The 19,827-nt window shown below is 38.3% G+C and overlaps 1 protein-coding gene across 5 annotated transcripts in view; it reads left to right on the top strand.

Annotated features, from left to right (window-relative positions):
• LOC134668061 (annexin B9) overlaps positions 1–19,827 on the top strand; it is a 47,505-nt gene that overhangs the window by 26,015 nt on the left and 1,663 nt on the right. For 3 of the 5 annotated variants that reach the window (XM_063525536.1, XM_063525526.1, XM_063525516.1), the window contains exons 1-7: positions 5,309–5,416; positions 5,687–5,728; positions 7,927–8,103; positions 12,771–12,975; positions 13,550–13,779; positions 17,033–17,129; positions 18,550–18,731. In XM_063525536.1, coding sequence (XP_063381606.1) covers positions 5,699–5,728; positions 7,927–8,103; positions 12,771–12,975; positions 13,550–13,779; positions 17,033–17,129; positions 18,550–18,731 — 921 coding nt within the window. In that variant the 5' untranslated portion in view covers positions 5,309–5,416; positions 5,687–5,698. Of the gene's footprint in view, positions 1–5,303; positions 5,417–5,686; positions 5,729–7,926; positions 8,104–12,770; positions 12,976–13,549; positions 13,780–17,032; positions 17,130–18,549; positions 18,732–19,827 lie in introns of those variants that run through there. The other 2 variants (XM_063525554.1, XM_063525545.1) reach the window with 2 other exon arrangements.

Here is a 19,827-nt window from a genome sequence, read left to right as displayed (position 1 = left end):
TGGCGCTGTCGCCACCTAGCGGCCATATCTATGCTGATCGTGACAGACGCGTTTTGTTAGAGAGTGAGTCTTCTGTACCTATGTACTATTATTTATTCTGTAGTTCCGTACAAAACTTTGTTCACGGAACACTTATGGGATCACTTCGGTCTTGCAAATCAGTTATTCTTATTTCAAAGCATGTTTTGAAATAGTGGTTCTTAGTTCATGTTTTATAAAAATATTCAAAATCGGTGCATCCGTTTATTTGGATTGGGATTTTTTTTAATTTTTAATTAAGATGTTATTTAAATAAAAATATGAGTTATGACATTTAACTGCAAGCAACAACCAGCAAATACACCTAAGACACTGAATCATGTATATTTTTGTAAAAATTGCTCGTACAATAATATTAGGCGTTAGGTAGGCATATTCATCATACATGAAAACGAAAACTCGGGAGAACAAATTGTATATGTCACAAAACTTTACAAAATGTGACAAATGTGCGAGTGGTGCGACTCCACCGCAAGCGTACCTTTTTTTAATACGGAACCCTAAAAAAGTTTAAATCTGGAAATCTAGCTGCGATAAACATTAACCTTTTGAACGCCAATGACCGATATGAAAAATGAAATGAAATGAAAACATTTATTTTCAGGCAACCAGAGGCGTAACTAGGGGGGGGTTGGAGGGGGCAAGTGCCCCGGGCGCCGTCCAAGGGGGGGGCGCCAAAATGGGCAAAAGACTACCTCTCATCCTGGTAATCTGGCCCACAGCTCAGAAAAGCAAAGAGAAAGCCGATCTTTTACGTACTCTTTTTTGTCTAGAACTCGACCTTAAAAGACGACGGTAGCGCCCTACCGCCCACCATCCTTCAGTGCGAATACTCTATGCCAGAAACTTCTATCAAGCAGAGGGATATTCGGTAGGAGTTGCTATGCTTTCATTTTATAAGGCGAGCGGGCCGAGTGCTTCAGAGAGTTCAGAGCTGTGTTCCGTGTTAGCGCGTCTTTTCCCTCAGGGGTCTCCTGTCGGGAAGTTACCATTTTATGGACAGTCCAAGAGACTACCTATGCAAATGGATCCCTAGCCCTTTGTCCGGCAGGCGCATATATATGAGCCGTAGTAGACGGAACCTACTCCAATAGCTGCTGCTGCATATCTGTGACATGTTGTCTATCGGACGACAGTAGGTACGGGGATTCCTATATAGGCTGGTTAAAAATAACTACATTCCCGTTGCCAGGGAGGTTTTGGGATTATACTGAGCAACTTTTACTACGGGACCAACCCCGAAATCTCAAAAAAAAAAGTTTACCCTCCCATAGAAAATGGACCAACCAAAATGTATGAACCAGCCAAATTTTTTTTTCGCGACTGAGGGGTTGGTCCCATAGTAAAAGTTGCTCATTATAATCCCAGAACCTCCCTGGCAACGGGAATACAGTTATTTTTTAGCCACCCTGTATACAGGATGTTCTCTACCGCTCGTAGGTAAGTACAATGAGCTGTTGTCTGAAGAATTGTTTGACATGCTGCCTAGTTGCCAACGGTGACAGCTTGCCATCACTGCACCGCTCGCCGTATTAGGATAGGCAGAGTGTTTATCCTCACACCCTAGAACCTAAATGGTTGCGTACTGTGCGGTTTAAGAGGAATTCCTTCCACAGTGGTCGGGAGGAAATTTGTCGAAAAAAGGGAGCTCATTCCACAATAAATTGATTAAGTTCCTTTTTCTCGAGAGGCTACAGTATGGAGATCTCCAAAAAAGTGCATAAGTTTTAAAATGGTCGGCAACGCGCTTGTAACTCTTTTGGAGTGTAGACGTCCATATGATGCGGTGACCACTTACCATCAGGTGGGTCGTAAACATGTTACCCACCGATGTCACAGAATAAATAATAGTACTAGGTACAGAAGACTCACTCTCTAACAAAACGCGTCTGTCACGATCAGCGCAGATATGGCCGCTAGGTGGCGACAGCGCCACGCGCGGCTTATGGCAAACCCCAAAATTGGGGTCGAACGGATGGACTTTTAACTGCCTGTAGCAAAGCGACGACATCGCGGAGTGAGCCACGCCTGCCGATGTATTAAAAAAACACATATACACTGTATTGTCTAAATTAAAAGTAATTTTTGGTTAAAAAAAAAGTAACCCTTTTGTAGTTCATTTCGTTTGTGTGGGGGGGGGGGGGCGCAAATTTGGTGCCTGCCCCTGGCGCCATATCCTCTAGCTACGCCTCTGCAGGCAACTATTGGCCCATAGATAAATACCTTAAAACTAGCATACATATTAATACAAAATATATCTTAAAACTAAAAACAAAATTATGGCGATATATCCGCACCGCACATTCAACGCCAAAGACTGATTGATCGGTCACAGACGACAGAGCAACATAGACCTACGTGCATATGCATAAAGTTCAATTTCAGTTTTGACACCTCGGTGACGTGGCGTCCGCGTGACAGCTTTCGTGTTTGACACGGCGTCGAAAAGGTTAAAGATCACCTAAAGCACAGTCTATAAAACAATATTTACCATCATTCGACGAAGCCGTCTAGACAGGGCAATCGTGAGGGGTAGGTCGCGAGCACCCGAGCTGCATACATCGCCATTGTTAGTAACTCGGTATTACTTACAGGGCTAGCGTTTCTTATTTGAAATGTGCAGTTTTTTGGCAGTTGTGTAAGAGTCTGTGACAACCCTACTGTGTTCTTGTGTGTCTGCATTTACGCAACATGAAAGGCGTTGGTCACTGTTACTTCTAACACTGTGCCCAAAGGATTACCTAGGGGTACCTTACGCTATAATTAACAAAACGTTCCTCAATAAAACATCTATCTAATAGACTTGGTGCTAACAACTTGTTAATGGCATCGAACCAACATCAAGTTTATCAATAGCGACGTCACCTCACTGAACGACTGAGTGACTCACTCTTCTCCGAACGATATGAGTGATCTAATTCAATCGCGAACCTTGACCGGAACTTTGGGGGATCGAAACCAGTTTTATACAGATAGGGCGTATAAATAAACATGTTTCATACGCCGAATGGGAAGTAGTTTTTACGTTGGTACCTACCTATATAATTACAGCTACTCATCATCATAGTTCGTCAGTCCCTCTCCAAGTAGGAAATGGAATTCGAACAGAAAATTATTAAGGGAAATAACACTGAGTAAAAGATAATAGTAGCAGAATCGTGACACACCACCACATCTCTTATTAGAACTGTTTGATGACTTTGACGCGTTAAAATGCCATTTTAAGGACAGATTGAGGCTCAAGTTGAGCACTTCTACCTAATACCTACTCTGTACTATACTCTCTACCATCTTTACCATAAGCAGGGGTGCGAAGCTCCTGGCCTCGGCCAAACTCGGCTCAGCATTGCTCCGAGCAATTTTTAGGGTTGGCACCACTTGATTTCGAATATTCATTCAAATATTAAGTCAGTATCAGAATGGTCATCAGTATAGTAAAAATAACTTTTACCCTATACGCAGATACCCTCAATGATTACATTGCACCCAATAAAATCTGAACGGTCCAATTTCAATCAGTTCAACGCCACATGCAATGCATTACCTATGACTTTTATGGCTCACACATCACATTATGAGTATTACAATGACGGTGAAACCTGTACAGTACAAAATACACGCTTGTGCAATGACCTAGTCACGGTTGATACTAGTCACTCAGATCAGCATATGATTCAACTCAGCGGATGCTAGTGAGTAATCTTTGATGACAATTATCTTAATGAGACTCGGATAGACTTCGTCAGAGTTAATTTAATGACATTATACCTACATATTATCATTAGCCCCCCTCCCCCCCACACATCTATTCACAATTGCATATCATTTCCGCATAGGTACCGGTCTTAGCCCCCCCCCACATCTAGCGTCTTTCGAGCGTCGGCGTCTGTCGGCGTCTGGTCAGCGCTATGGAAAATGACGTCGCTGCGCAGTTGCGTCGAGCAGCGGCCAGAGTTGTAGACACTGACGCTCGAAAGACGCTAGATGTGGGGGGGGGGGGCTAAGACCGGTACCTATGCGGAAATTATATGCAATTGTGAATGAAGCACTAAGTTCGAAAAAATGGGAATTTACGAAAAAATACCAAGCATATATATAGTTAGTGTGGGTTCAATCTTGGTAGCTGAATTTGAGGCACTTTTCGATTTCCGATTCAGTTGAAATTTTGTGTAAGTACGTAATTAAGTATGCAAATCGGATGATAATGCAATATTATGATAACATGGACCTAATCTGATGATGGAGACAGGAGGTGGCCATGGGAACTTTATCGCAATAAACCCTAACTAATTGTGTTTGGGTATATTAGAATTGTCTCGATGGATCTAATACAATAATAATTGGCTGTGGAAGGAAAAATACATTCAGCGATAAAAGCTTATACCAAAAATTGATTTTTTGTCGTAACTTATTCCCCATTTCAATATTTTATACTGATAGAGCAATGTCCATTATAGGCTTATGGCAAACCCCAAAATTGGGGCCGAACGGATGTACTTTTAGCTACCTGTAGCAAAGCGACGAAATCGCGGAGTGAGACACGCCTGGTATAGGAGTTCCATACTACGGTAATTTTGGGGCGCTCCACGGGTTAAGTAGTGAATACTATGATACCAGTTTGTACTACAGCTTTACTAGGATACTATGAGTTGAATGGAAGCGAGTATGGGAGTGCGGAGGGAGCCTGTCGGGTGACCGCATCTTGTATTCTGCCGCCGAAGCCGCCGCCGGCGCGGTGCGATGACATCACCGCCGCAGACGAGATTACGTGGAACAGGGGTCGACACAATGCGGTTGTTATGTTCTTATATTGTTTTCATTTAATTAAACTTTAATATAATTTGAAGTAAGTAGGTATTTTCGGCGCCTAGAACGCTGAAGACTTGAAGGAGCTTAGTCACGTTTTCTTTAGTAGACAGGTATATATACCCACGACATTTATTTTAGTTTATATACTTGGGTAGTTTATTAATATAGTTAACAAAATATTTTCCTGGTATTTGAAAGGTAACGTAAACGAATTTTGTTTTTATTTTGTTAGACTGATTTTCAGTTGTTATTACTATACATTCCTATAAAGACGAAGCCACTTCTACCTATAAACAATTTAGTAATTACAAAAAGATAAGTCAACATGTGCAAAATAGTAAATAGGTCAAAAACTTCCAGAAAACGCCTATAAATTCCCGACTAGACAAAATTTCCTATAAGCCAGCATTATAAATTAGACCAAGAGTTGCCGACCCCTCACCGGTTCAGCGAGCGAGAGGGCAACAAAAACGGTGATACGAGCGGCCGACCGACCTCCGCGTTTCATTCGTGTTTATTTCGGAGCCGCGAGTCCGTGGATTGGGTGTGTCGCTCTACTGAAAAACAAGTGGGTATTCTAACCAAAATATTCCAAATAATTCCAAAACAATTGTCGTTAAAGTGATTTCAATAAAGTGTTCGAAGATACACCGAAAATTTTTACATGAATTTTGCTGAAAATAAGTTTCCGCAAAGTAATAAAATTCCGTGCCGGCCAGTTGTTTGCTAATCGCTAAAAGCCGGGTTGGGTGTGCTGGTGTGCACTTCTTACTAATGGAAACTTATTTTTAGCGCTAACGGGAAAACTGTGTATTCATAAAAGGAATTTATTTTCTAGAAAACAATCAACATGAGTGGACAGCAGTACTACCCGTACAAGGTAAGTTTTCAACCCACATTGTACCTATACAAGCGGATTCGTAAAGTTCTATCGATTCTCGCTAAGATGACATCATCTTTTGGCAAGGTTGAAAACAAACAACTTGAGAGAGTAAAATATAAAAGCTGATAGTGTTTTCAGATGCAATGTTAAAACATTTCAATGTTGCTGTTTTAGTTCAATCAAGGCTCAATTAAGATTCTATTTTTTTTTTGTGAAATAATTCTTTGTGTTAATAATAACAGATGACAGTCTGATAATAGGAGTCAATAATATCGAGTAGGTAGATTCAGAGTCAAATCTGCGTAGATTTCAATTTATAAACCTACTAGAACGCAGATAAAATCAGGTCACCTTAAGTTAATTAACTTTGCATTTAACTATTGAGTCTAACGACTTGACAGGTATTTAAGTCAAGTGATATAACTCTTATTAAACCGTTTCAACTATGCCAACGACCACATTAACACTAATTACTATTTACATACTATTTGCCTAAACATTTTCGTGGAAATCCGTCACGCCCGACTCCACCCTGTAATAAAGTTTCACACCTACTCGTAACTACCTGACTGCCCTACTTACAAAGAACTAGTACATAAGTATCTACATAATACATATTGAATACCTACCGTACATCATTAGAAGGAGGCATTGTACTAGCCTTAACAAACTATGTGGGTAGGTTGATATAGTAGATTGTTAACCAAGGCTGGTGCCTTTCACCCGAGTTAAACTCTCTCCTTTTCATTACGAATACGAGGAAAATGCATGTGTTTTTTTATGACATGACTAAGTATAATTTTTTATACTATTTTTTGAGGGTACTTTCAATTAACAATTTAGGCAAAAGTTTCGTTATTTAATTTATGGAATGGGGAGTCAAATATCAGAACGGAAATTGTATAACAAATCCCTCTATAGCAAAATTTCCATTGCCTATCGTAGAAAAATAAATAAAATCGTACTTGAAACCTAAAGTGACACAGAAACGTATCATTTTCTGCACACCTTTTAGAACAACAATGACCCTCTTCCAGAGCATGAGATGAAAAGATTTTTGAATTCAACGATTTTTAGGGATTTTTTTCCTCGGCAAGGGAAAATACTAAATTTTACCATGAGAATCTATTTTTCCGTGCATAAATTTACCGATTGGAATTCAATCCTTCCTACATATTATCAACTAATTAGTATTGAATTGGTGCTATGAAATGCGTCTCACGTGCATAGGGCCTAAGTGGGTTTACCTTGGGTGTGCAAAGCATGACAGAGGCGCATTGTAATTGTAAGTAAGCAAACTGTTCATAAATGAAACTCAAGCGCCGTATGACTAACTGAAATTACTTACGGTGAATGATGTCATCGTCGTATAAAATATATAATTAACATATATAACATATTATTATAATGCTATTAATTTTATTATATTGAAGGAAGTCTGCAATATTATGTTATGTCCATCAGGATTGTGAGAGATGAAAGCTAAGCCAACCTATTGCCGTTACTGACAAGTTCCCATAAAACTCTTTTCAAGGGGAATTACCGTAGGTAAATGCGTCCGCGAAATAACTTGACGCGGTGGGCAAAGTTATGTTAAAGGGCAAAGTTTTATACTTTTACGGTACTTAGGTATTGGGGACAATACTGCAGAGCTCTATATATTATTATCAAGCCTATTAAGGTGTTGGCGACATAATGTCTCGGTAAAGTCGGCGACCCCGAGTCGGGTACATAGCTGGAGTTGCGCAATGCGATGGGATGGGGAAGGAATGTTCCGCAATATTTAGGTACCTATACAGTACACAATTCCAGCAGTATAGGTATTTTATATACAATGAGGTAAATAAACAAGTAAATCACTAATTGATGACTCTGGTAAAAGGTAAATTTGTGAATTGCCGGTCATGGTTGAGGAATTTATAACAATGCCTGTATATCTATGTCAATACAATAACACATCAACATGGGGTACCTAATATCGTGGAAATATAAATTCAACATAAGAAGTGCCTCCTTCTAAAGCTCGAAACAGTTTCAACAGTCACAAACTATGTTAATGATAATGATTGTCGTAATAAATGTAAAAGTAAAATTCAAAACACTAGGCAGTAGGCACCGCATTAGTGAGATAACCGACTACCTACAAGCAACTTATTTCCAGTGATCACAGAATTAAAACCTTGTATTGATTGCAGTGCACCCCCACGGTGTACCCCGCCGAGCCCTTCGACCCGGTGGCGGACGCCGAGACCCTCCGCAAGGCCATGAAGGGCCTGGGCACGGACGAGAAGGCCATCATCGACGTGCTGTGCCGCCGCGGTATCGTGCAGCGACTCGAGATCGCAGAGACCTTCAAGACTAGCTACGGCAAGGTAAGACCGACCAAGGCCACCCAAGGGTCTATCACAAGCACTACCAACGCACTTGTGTCGTGGACTTTAAAGTGGAAATCACGCTATGGCAACCGTCAAGTGTCAACAAACTTACTAAGTATCTCAACAATACAAACTTGACCCGAACTGCCCGAAGATATGACTTGGAATTCTGCATATGGGTACGCGCGTCCTACGGGAAGTAATAATTTACTAGTTATCCGTCAGAGGACATTGTCACTCGCTACAGGAACACTATCTTCTGTGCTCGTAAAATTCTAAGTAGAGGTACTATTGGTACTAATTTCCATAAACCGAGGATATTTTCGACCTAAACTCACTTGACTACTTTTTCGTAAGATACTTTGTCGTCAGGTTTATCCTGCTTTGATTGTTATCGCGTTGTCATGTGGTATAAACAATGTCATATAATAAATGCTAAATCCGGTTTATATAAAGACATCTTTGTATGAAGTTACAGGCACAGTTACCTTCATTATTTATTTTAACTTTCTATTTCGTGAAATTCCAGTCTGACCTGAGAAAAGGTATTCGCTAATCGCGTACCTTATCATTATCATGGTTAAATATTTGACTATTTTGGCGTTTGCAAATAATGCACCTTGTTTGCACAGAAAATTGTAATTTTTTATGATGCACAATTGCACAGCTATACTCGTAGTACCTATAGCATTAGTTATTAGCTAACTAACCCCCCTAATTAAATGCACAATTTAACATATCCACGTAAAGGTCACGCTTAATGTAGACGTATCTCAATTTATTAAGCACCGTTTTCTCACGCATGTGAAGTACTTCTAAGTTAGGTAACTACGGAATTAGTTAAGTAACAGAAATATATTATGGTATTTAATTACACAAACGGGTCTACCGCGATATAATCGGTCGCTGTGTAATTAAATTTGTACAAAACGAGAGAGTTTAAAGTGTTATAATTATAATATATTATGATGTATGTATGTAAAGTATAATTTTGTAGACATAGAACACAATACGAAAAACAACAGGAAAATTACAAAATGTATAAAAGCCCACAGCGTACAAATTATATTACCTACTAATATAAGGAGAATTCGTACCTGCTCAAGGTAATCTGTATAGCAACGCCGGAACTATTATAGCAATGAAGATTGAAGACAAACTATTAAGCTTACTTTTTAAATATAATAAACAGGGAGCAAAAACAACCTGATAACATCAGCGTCAGTATGTAGCCTTGACAATCGTAGTTACCTTACTGAGTGATTCACACGCCGAAATCATTTCAATGAGGACCTTGCGGAACGGACAGTAGGCAATCTAACTATGTATGTGAGTCAGATAATGATTCCCCAAGAACAAATAGCGGCCTATTTGTAGGTCACATATGTCGTTTATTAACTACCGAGTAGAAGTGCGCGCCGCCGCCGCCGCCGGTAGTTTAAAATTCGCGCCGAGACAAAGCCCGCAAAAGTACAAATTTAAAATCAATGGACATAAAGCGCGTGCGACGTGCCTAGCTTTAGCGTTCTGACTGTTCCGTTTTTTTTAAATTCATTGCTTGATTTATTGTAACCCTTAAATCGATAACGTCCACTATAATGGACATTGGACATCCCAAGAAAAAAATTCTGCACCAAACATTAAAGCATAGCGTTACTTTCCTCTGATAGCGTACTTACACTACCAGGAAACTACTACTACTACTAATACTACTTGAATGATATGTTATTGTTAAGTATGAGTATATAAGAAAATATTGGGAACCAGTGTAAACATAATCTTTTTGTCAAAGTCCTACAGAACGCAGAACTTGCAAGGAAGCATCCGACAGACTGTCATTTTACCCATATTTAATTGTTTTTTTATATGACAGTATTAAGCAGCGTTAAAATAAAACGTGTAATAGGTTACTAAGTGGTCTGTTTATTACGTGGCAATATGATTTACATAAAATGTTGTTTGTTTATGGGTAAAACAAGTGTAAAAAGAGGAATGTCCAGTATTTTGCCCGTTGTAATCGACAACACGGCACTTTTGCTAAGTCAATATGTTAGACGTTGCCAAGTATGCGAAGAGTAAAATTATGAAATTTTCTGGTGGTTTTTGTGGTAAATAAATTAAATAGAGGGATGTTAGGTGTTTCAAAACATTTTAAAAAGTAATTACTTGCCGTATTACGTAATGAACCAAATAGATTAAAAAAATATTTTTATGGATTTTTTCCCTGTGGATCTGGTAACGTGTGTGTGTGAGTGTGTGTGTGTATTTGTTTGTTTGTTTGTTTCCTGTTTGTGTGTGGATTTGTTTTCATCAAGAGACAAACCCGAGTTCATTTGAGAAAATTGTTAGGAAAATTTGGATGAAAGTGCATGCATTATTGTAAAAACCATTGCTTAGATGTTACTGCTTCCTAAGATAACCCGCTGTTTGATTTAATGTTAAATAAATGACGTCAATGACTGGTAAAATTTTACCACCGACGAGCTGTAAAGTTATTCCAAAAATATAAAAATAATAGGTTTTACTTCAATTCATTACATAAGTTTACGTTATCAGTAAGTGTATTTCTAATAAAAAAATGCAATTATCTTTAAAAAACATGAATTGGACTAAAAAAAACCTTATGCACATAACATCACAACAGTAGGTAGTCTATACTCGGCAACGTCCAAAATACTGGACGTCTTTACATTACGCGGCGTATCTTTTTATTTACACCGATCCTGGCAACGTCCAACATACTGACATATGTTTTTTTCATGATATTTCTACAATAAAGCAAAAAAAAAACGATGTAACACAGTTTTTTTGAGAATTTTCCCGTGTTGATTTAAGAGTTAATCTTGGTTTCTCATTATACGTATATTGAAAAGTTGAAAATCCCACGCCGCCGGCGTTACGCCGCCGCCGTGGATTTTTTCGTGGCGCGCCGCCGCCCGATTTTTTTCGACCGGCGCGCACGTCTACTACCGAGCTACTCTACTAACTCTACTTAGACACATCCCCTATCGTTATAACGTTTGAGATAGGAAAGTTGGTACCTATATATACCTATTTAATAAACTGTATTATAGGTAATACAGTTTAATTATGTTATGTAGGCATTCATTACTATTTTTTATATTAGGTAAGTTATAACCAGTTACATCTATGGGTGGGGTGCTTAATAAACTTTAACCTCGGTTATTTGTTTTGACTCGTCGCTGTTTTAATCGAATTAGTTACGCATTCTGCTATTTTTAAAACCGGAATGAAAGAATGTGTGGGGTGTGAATGGGTTTATAAATGTATGGCCTTTTTAACCACGGTATAGCATTTCATCGTCATTAGTAGGTAGGTAATTACTTTAATAACTTTCTTTGATGCGCTTCCCAATTTACCAAGACGCGTAAACAATTCTGTTATCATTAAGGTACAATACTGTCACGATGATATCATTTTGTTTACATTATACTGTCTCCACGACCTTCACATGTCTGCCACATCATGTTAAAGGTAAAGAATTACCTGCACCGTGAAAATGTACCTACCTACATAATATAATTAGAGTTCAAATTCCTTTATTAGAAAAAGGTTATTCATGTATATGAAACTTCAAAGGAAAACCACATCTGGTGATTTATCGCGGTAGTTAAATGTAAATAAAGATATTTCCAGATATATATATTTTTTATGAATCCATCCATTGTAGAAAGTTACCTCCTGTTTTGACTCAATTTAATTTTAGTCGTCAACATAACATAACATATGGTCAACATTGTAGAATTGTATTATTATTTCAAGTTGAACCTAAACTATAGTCTTTCATTTCGAAATATGCTTATAAATATAGAGGTATTTCAAAGTAGGTACTGAAAGGAGTGTTGCTGATTAAGAACGTCATTATTTTCCTTGTTAATACCTACTTGGGAATATATTTCTGTCAATCATTTTTATCAAATTAAATTCCTTAGTAACTATATAAATCATATCCCATGCTTGTTGATCTTATATCAAAATAATTTAAAAAATATATTCCTACCTATTAGTTAAATAGTGCATTTTATTATAATTCTTTTACGTATGTATTCTGTGTGTGCGAGGGATATTTGAAAGACATTTTAATTAACGTTGACAGGCGAGCGTTAAAACTAACTCACCCGCCCGAGTCAAAAATAGCGCTTGCTCATTATAGTCATTATTCTAGGAAGAGATCAATGTTCAATTGTTCACTACAACAATGTCTTTGTTTAAGCGGAAAAGTGACCTTTAAAATATAAAGGAAAGGTAACAACACGTCAACCCTTTAAAGATTACTGGGAAATTTTGGGCTTAAACCTGAATATTTTTCCTGCGAAACAGATGAATACTTAGCTACGTCCTTCTACATAGTACCTACCTATAAGACAAAATAATTTAGCATACCTACTTATTCTATTTATTGAAATCGGTATAAATGAAAAACACATAGATCTAAATAACAACCGGTATACCTAGTTGAAATTTTTTAAGCTGACCATTTAGGACTATGAGACTAGGCTCCTTCCTCTCATTCCGCTCTAATGTCGTCGGATGTAAGTACAAAGTGGCGAATGAAAAATGGAGTCCGTGTCATCCGTGTCTTGATCAAGTCACGTAATTTGGAACGTAACAGTTTTAAATTGTAACCGTATCTATTTTTGTAGGACTTGATCAGCGAACTGAAGAGCGAACTGACCGGCAACCTGGAGAACGTGATCCTCGCGCTGATGACCCCCCTCCCCCACTTCTACGCCAAGGAGCTGCACGACGCGGTGGCGGGGATCGGCACCGACGAGGAGGCCATCATTGAGATCCTCTGCACACTCTCCAACTATGGCATTAGGACCATCTCCGCTTTCTATGAACAGCGTAAGTTGGGACAGCATGGATGCGAATAATTCATCAATATAAATTAGGTCATCGAGAAGAAACCTGCATACATCCGCGAAGAAATTCAAAGGTGTATGTGAAGTCCCCATCAATCCGCATTGGGCCAGCGTGGGGACTATAGCCCAAGCCTTCTTGCGAGTGAGAGGAGGGCTGTGCCCAGCAGTCGGACGTATATAGGCTGAATTATTATTTTATTATTATAAACTAGGTGTCAATAAGACTTAGACTTGCAATGGATGACGCCTATTTACAAGGTTGCTACAAATGTAGTGCAAAATCTTTTACCATCATATTTTCACGGAAACACACGAACGTCTTATGCTATTCAGTCTCAGCAGGTACAAACAGCACTAAGGTTGACTGAAGTAGCATGACAAAAATACGAAGGTTTCCGTGAAAATACGATGGCTAAGGATTATGCACGCTATATCTGTTGGTAGAAGAACTCAAAAAAGAAAAGGAACTTGCTGCAAATACAGTACATTCATGCATTAGTATGTCCCTATAATAGGGACATATTATGCTACATTTTTAACATTAACGTTTCTTCCAGTGTACGGCAAAAGCCTAGAGTCAGACCTGAAGGGCGACACCTCCGGACACTTCAAACGGCTGTGCGTGTCTCTCTGCATGGCCAACCGCGACGAGAACCAGGGCGTGGACGAAGGCGCCGCCAAGGCCGACGCCGAGGCCCTCGCCAACGCTGGCGAGGGACAGTGGGGCACCGACGAGTCCGTGTTCAACGCCATCCTCATCACCCGCTCCTACCAGCAGCTGAGACAGGTCAGTTCAAATATTTTGTTCTTCTGCCAACCAGCGATTACAAAATCTTGGCATCAATATTTTCGTGCATATTTACGAGTTTAGAGTTTAGCCTATGGCCCAGTTAAATTAAGGGTTTCACCTCGGAATGAGAGATAATAAGCTGGAAACTCGTATACACCTTAGTTATGACATTTTAAAGGTTCTCTTAAAAGTCGACGCATATATCGTGTGCGCGTCGGAAGTTATTCCAGGTCAAAGGTCATAAAAACTGGTTATTCGCGGATATCAAGTTTCCTATAGCTCCAATTTTATTGACATGTAGGTAAGAATTGTAGGGCATACAATTTGCGACGAGTTAGGTATAAAACGTTTTTTCATGCCATTAGCCATTTTCAAGATATACGGCATAGAAGGCGCAGCGGCACGGGAAACGCACTATAACGCAAGGCGAGCTGGTAATCTGTGTGAATGATACGTTCTATAAAGTTTATTAATCGTTAAAATGACACTTATGGATCACATATAGATTTTAAAACAAAAGTGTCCCCTCCTGTGGACAATAGCTAACAGCTTGTGTGTATGTATGTAATGATTTTATGACATAGTTTACTACAAAAAGGGTACCCCTTTATTGAGGTTTAATCAGGAAATTAAGCTTTATAGCCTTTAACTTAAGGTATTTCTACAAGAAAGAGGTAGATTTTAAGTACTAATAATACATGAAAATGTTTTCACATGCTTTTATTTAACTCCCGAAATCTCTATCTGTAGTTAAAATAGCGAGATGAAGTAGTTTTAAGTTCATTCTTATTCGTTTTCTTTGTTAGAAAGTACATTGTAGTTCCAAAAATAGATTCCCCATCCATAACTTATCCGGAAATGATATATCACATGTCCTAATATGTATAGCTTTAGAGAAATGATGCTTCAATTGAAGCGCGGCAGCGTCGAACTTAACCCCCCTCCCCCCACTAAATGTGCCGTGGCTCTCGATAGCTCCCGGTCAGAATCTACTCAAGACCAGCTAAAAATCAACTGTGCCAAGTTTCAGCGCATAGTCACAAAATGTAAGGTCTCATTCACTATCAAACCAACTTATAGTACGTATGTCTGATCACTGCGCTTTCTGTGCCCTATATCTTGAAAACGGCTAATCTCATGAAAAAATGTTCGATGCTTAACGTGTCACAAATTTTATGCTCTACAATTCTTGCCTACATGTAAACAGCGGTGGAGTTATAGAAATCTTGATATTCGCGAAAAACCGATTTTCATGAACTTTGACCTTGAATAACTTGGGACGCGCACATGATATATGCGTCGACTTTTAAGATAACCTTTAAAATGTCATAACGAAGGTGTATACGAGTTTCCAGCTTATTATCTCTCATTCCGAGGTTGACCCCCTTTTTAGGCTTAAGATGACTGGCCCACTACCTATACCTAAGTACATATATATTAGTCTAACTGATGTATTATTTATGTTTGTTTTACGGGATGGTTTCACTCAATGTTACAATGTTGTGAGTGGGTATTTGAGGTCATAACTTATAATCATAAAACCATTGATGATTCGCATGTTGGCACGTTATCAAAAGGGATCGTTTCTGCAACTAAAGCGGTCAATATTTAATTGTACTGTCAAGTGTAAAAATATGGGTGCACAAATCATCTCAAAAATATGTCCCATAGCTCTTATGTCAGCGAATTAAAAACTATTGGACATATTTTTGAGTAAGTTGTCTACATCCATATTTTTGCACTTGACTGGACATAATTAAAATTGCACATTCAATTACCCTTATGTTGCATGCTGTACTCTTCTTAAACTTTATTATCCTTTTCTCCTCATATCTTTTCCACTTTATCCGACATTTTAGGATTATCTTCATTATCATTACATAGTTCACGGATGGCGGGCCGGACAAGCAGAGCGTGTCGATAGGAAACGCGATACTACTATTTTACGTCAATTACTATTCTATTTTCATCCCATTTCATAAATAATCATCGGCAAAGCGCGGTTTTATGTCGAGGTCGATTGAGCCGATATCGCAATTAGCGCTGGTGTTAGAGCGTCAATAATGTAATTAAAAGTACGAGTATTGGCATTTTTATAGTAGGGAACGTTACCTACGTCTCTTAAAAATCTGTGGACCAAAAATCAAATAGACATCAGCCGGCCTATAGCAAAGATGCCAATCGTTTGCGTTGTAGCGTAGCGAACAAAACGCTCATGTCTCTGTCGCACTAATATGAAAGAGTGATAGAGAGACGATCTTGGGCCTCAGATCAGATCACCAAGCAGTTTAATTGCCCCTCCAACTTCCCATACCACACATCGTAGGGGGTATATTATAGTGATAACATAAACTAATTCATGCCAGACATATTGGCAATTTAATCAAAATGTTAACCATGTGTCTACCTCGCTCGTTCATCAAAATGTTATTAACTCGTAAAGATTTCATTTTATGCCAGCGTTACGGTTATGGCTATGTGCACGGGTCACAAGGGTGACCTCATTTAACCCGTAAATGTCGACATTTCCCGTAAAGAGGGTTGCAGGCGACAAGCCATTTCATAGTCTATAAGGTACCTACAGTACCTACCTATTTAGTTAAGTTAAATCTGCGCAGGTAGCCTAATAGTTTGTGCATGCCCGTGGCATGGGTCAATGTATTTGAGTGAAACAAAAATAAGCAGATAAATGTCGTACTTTTGAAGCAATTTCGGTGCAGCATTGTTGCGTTAAAGAGATCTGTCTCAGATGTCAGAGATGGGACCCAATTCCAGCTGATTTATTAGAGTTAATAACAGTGTACCCATAGGTACATAAACCTTGATTCATCACCTCTCGAATGTCTGATAAAAAGTTCGAAACGTTCGATAAGCACTCATCCGCATATAATTCTGAATCACTTTTTTAATAGTCATACATTATGGAACGTCTCACAATTGAATACCCAGACTACAACTCATCAATTATGTTAATTTATGTATTTATTTTACACATGTAGGTAGGTATACATGCTATATGATGTGCTTATTCATATCTGCTCTGGTTTTGCAAACTAAGTAATTAATATTCATGACTTGACGCAATAAGATCACTAAACAAATGACTTATTGGGTTTCCCTACTTTTCATATTAGTTTTTAACCGATTTCAAAAAAGGAGGCGGTTTTTATTATCTTTGTCATCGGCGTCATCGCAAATACAAAAAGTGCATTTATTTTCAATGTGTTAACATACTTTTCTATTACGTCAGATCTTCGCCGAGTACGAGGCGCTGACGGGCAAGGACATCGAGGAGTCCATCAAGAAGGAATTCTCCGGAAGCGTGGAGAAGGGCATGCTGGCTATTGGTAAGTTCCGACCTACCCTTTTTTGTAGAGGCATTTCGCTAACATTTAAACGGTGTTTAATGATGTCCTATATACTACAACACTACTACCCCTTAAAAAATGAATAATTAGAGCATCTTTTTAGCGTATTTGCTGTGTACTTATACCTAATTAGGTATGTGGGTGTATCACGATTGAAACAGAAGTGCCAAAAAACACATGTTCCACAACGACTACGAAATGCAACAATCGACAGTGTGACGTTGCAAGGTCGCCTCAGTTAGTCATACGCAGGAAGCGATGTTGATGCGGCCTTGCAGTCAAACCACAAACGCCTAGTTTTTATGTGCCTAATCCACGGCACCATTTGAAAAGGTCACAAACAAAAACGCCTCACGTTATTAATTCTGTTGGGGATTCCGTGATGTGATGTCGTGACTGAATCAGGAGCGGCTCGCGGTGTGATGGATGGATAGCTTTGTCACAAAGTAGATACATAAAACACTCCCACTCAACACATGATGACATAATAGATAAAGTAGTATTTTTAATTAAAATAAGTTTTTTAATTAGTATACACTGACGTTTGCGTGCGTAAAACCGTTGCTCTCTATACATACCCAAACCTATTTGATATTATATTTTCTAAAGGAAAAATAATTTAGGTACCTAATAACCATCTAATAACCAACCAATAAAGTAAAATCATATACATCATATACACGCTTTTGCAAATTGTTACACTGCCATTACTATTGAGTCACCTATGTAAGTCCTACTTGTATGTACCTAAGACGTTCAATTTCTCAATAAATTGCTTTGCCAATTGAATTGAATAATGGCTATTGAGATGTGACGTTGATTTCACCGTTGGGGCCACAATACAATAGGACTTGTTACCTCGTTAAGGGTCAATCAATTGTGTCTACATACGTACTTACCTACAAGTAAATGTTACCAAACTATATGAAACTACGATTACAGACGGTTCGTTCTTTTTGTTTATTTTGCACATACCTTCTCGTAGAAATGTTATCAGACTAAACGCCGCATGTTTTGCGGATTTTAACTAATACCTTCCGATATTTCCGATTAGGTTGTAGATAAATTGTATAATAAGAACATGTACCTACCTATAGCATACCAATCGCTATTCTTATGTATAGCAAACTTGCGGGCATATATTTCAAGCCCCGCTGAACAATCATTTTGATCAAATCGTGTGGGAATTCGATAAGAAACAAACGCCATACCTATACAGAGCAGCAATACGTTAACTGGCTTACTTAGACAGTAGAAAGGAGAAAGTAAATATAATGGAGCCATTAAATTGACTTTCTAATAGATATAAACATGAGAAAAACTGTCTGCTAACATTTTAATCTAGTTATTCATATCCATCGATATTCAATACAATAACCAATGAATATTTGCCCTGCAGTAAAATGTGTGAAGAGCAAAGTGGGCTTCTTCGCCGAGCGCCTCTACCACTCGATGAAGGGCCTGGGCACCAACGACAAGACCCTCATCAGGATCGTGGTCAGCCGCTCCGAGATCGACCTCGGGGACATCAAGCAGGCCTTCCTAGAGAAGTACGGCAAGCCCCTGGAGGAGTGGATCGCTGTAAGTAAAACTATACCTTGTTTCTTCGCTGCTAAGACGCATAATTGGAAGCTAAAGTTAATCATAATAATTTGAGGTATTGGGTACCTACCTAAAATTGGTTGGAGTTAATTAGTTAGCCATGCGTCGGAGTTAATGCTTTATTTGGAATTTGCTGTTTAATTTAATTGCTGTAAATGCTTAGTCCAAAGATTTGAAGAAGGCAATTTTTATATCGACCAAAAATGATTATTATTTATTTCTATTTACATACTTCACTGATTTGTTGTATTCACGTTACCAACAATATATTATAAACGATTACCTACATACATAAGATAATTCGTGCCTATGAGCTTTGGACAAGGCATAGAACATTTTTAATTATCTTTTATATAGTTTATATCGTGTTTTATTTTGAAACTATAGTTTACTAACACTGTAATTTTGTTATTGGTGTATTTGGGACTCACTAAACCAATAACCATTGCACATGCGTCACGTGTTATCGTACGCTTTTTTTACATTTGTTTAGGTACCTTCACCGTTAATATATATAATTAACAGATTTTATCACCTAATTAACAGTGTTCCATAAATCGCACTTTTACAATCACATGAATTAAATGTATTCATATTTCATATCACATAAATGTACCTACCTAATTATGGCCTAGATTGTAAATGGTGATGGTCTTATCGTAATGGTAATTAGAACAGTCTTCCTGACTGCATGTAATACTTCAACAATAACCCTTTTCTATGAAACTGACCCAAAATTTCAAATAAGATAACCGAAAACTTACTATGTAGAATAAAAAGCATGGCGCTATCTTCAACAGCAAAACAAAAAATTCATCTTCACATCTTACCAATATTTTAAATTTATCATATTAATAGAATGCACTTTTTGTATCAATATACAGATCTATTTATTATTATAGCTATTATGAAAGTAGCTGAGAGAGAATAAAGTAATTAAATTGTTATAATGAGATTAACGAGTGAGTTCGGAACGTTATCAACAATGTTGTGTTTCATTTTGTGTTCGTTTTCAAAATTTTCTGGGCAATTATTCGGCGTTTCAACTGACAACAAACTAATCATAGACACCAAC

The sequence above is a fragment of the Cydia fagiglandana genome, chromosome 1, assembly GCF_963556715.1.
Source record: "Cydia fagiglandana chromosome 1, ilCydFagi1.1, whole genome shotgun sequence".
Taxonomy (NCBI): Eukaryota; Metazoa; Arthropoda; class Insecta; order Lepidoptera; family Tortricidae; genus Cydia; species Cydia fagiglandana.
The sequence above is the reverse complement of the archived record's forward strand: the minus strand, read 5'-3'. Positions and strand labels throughout refer to the sequence as shown.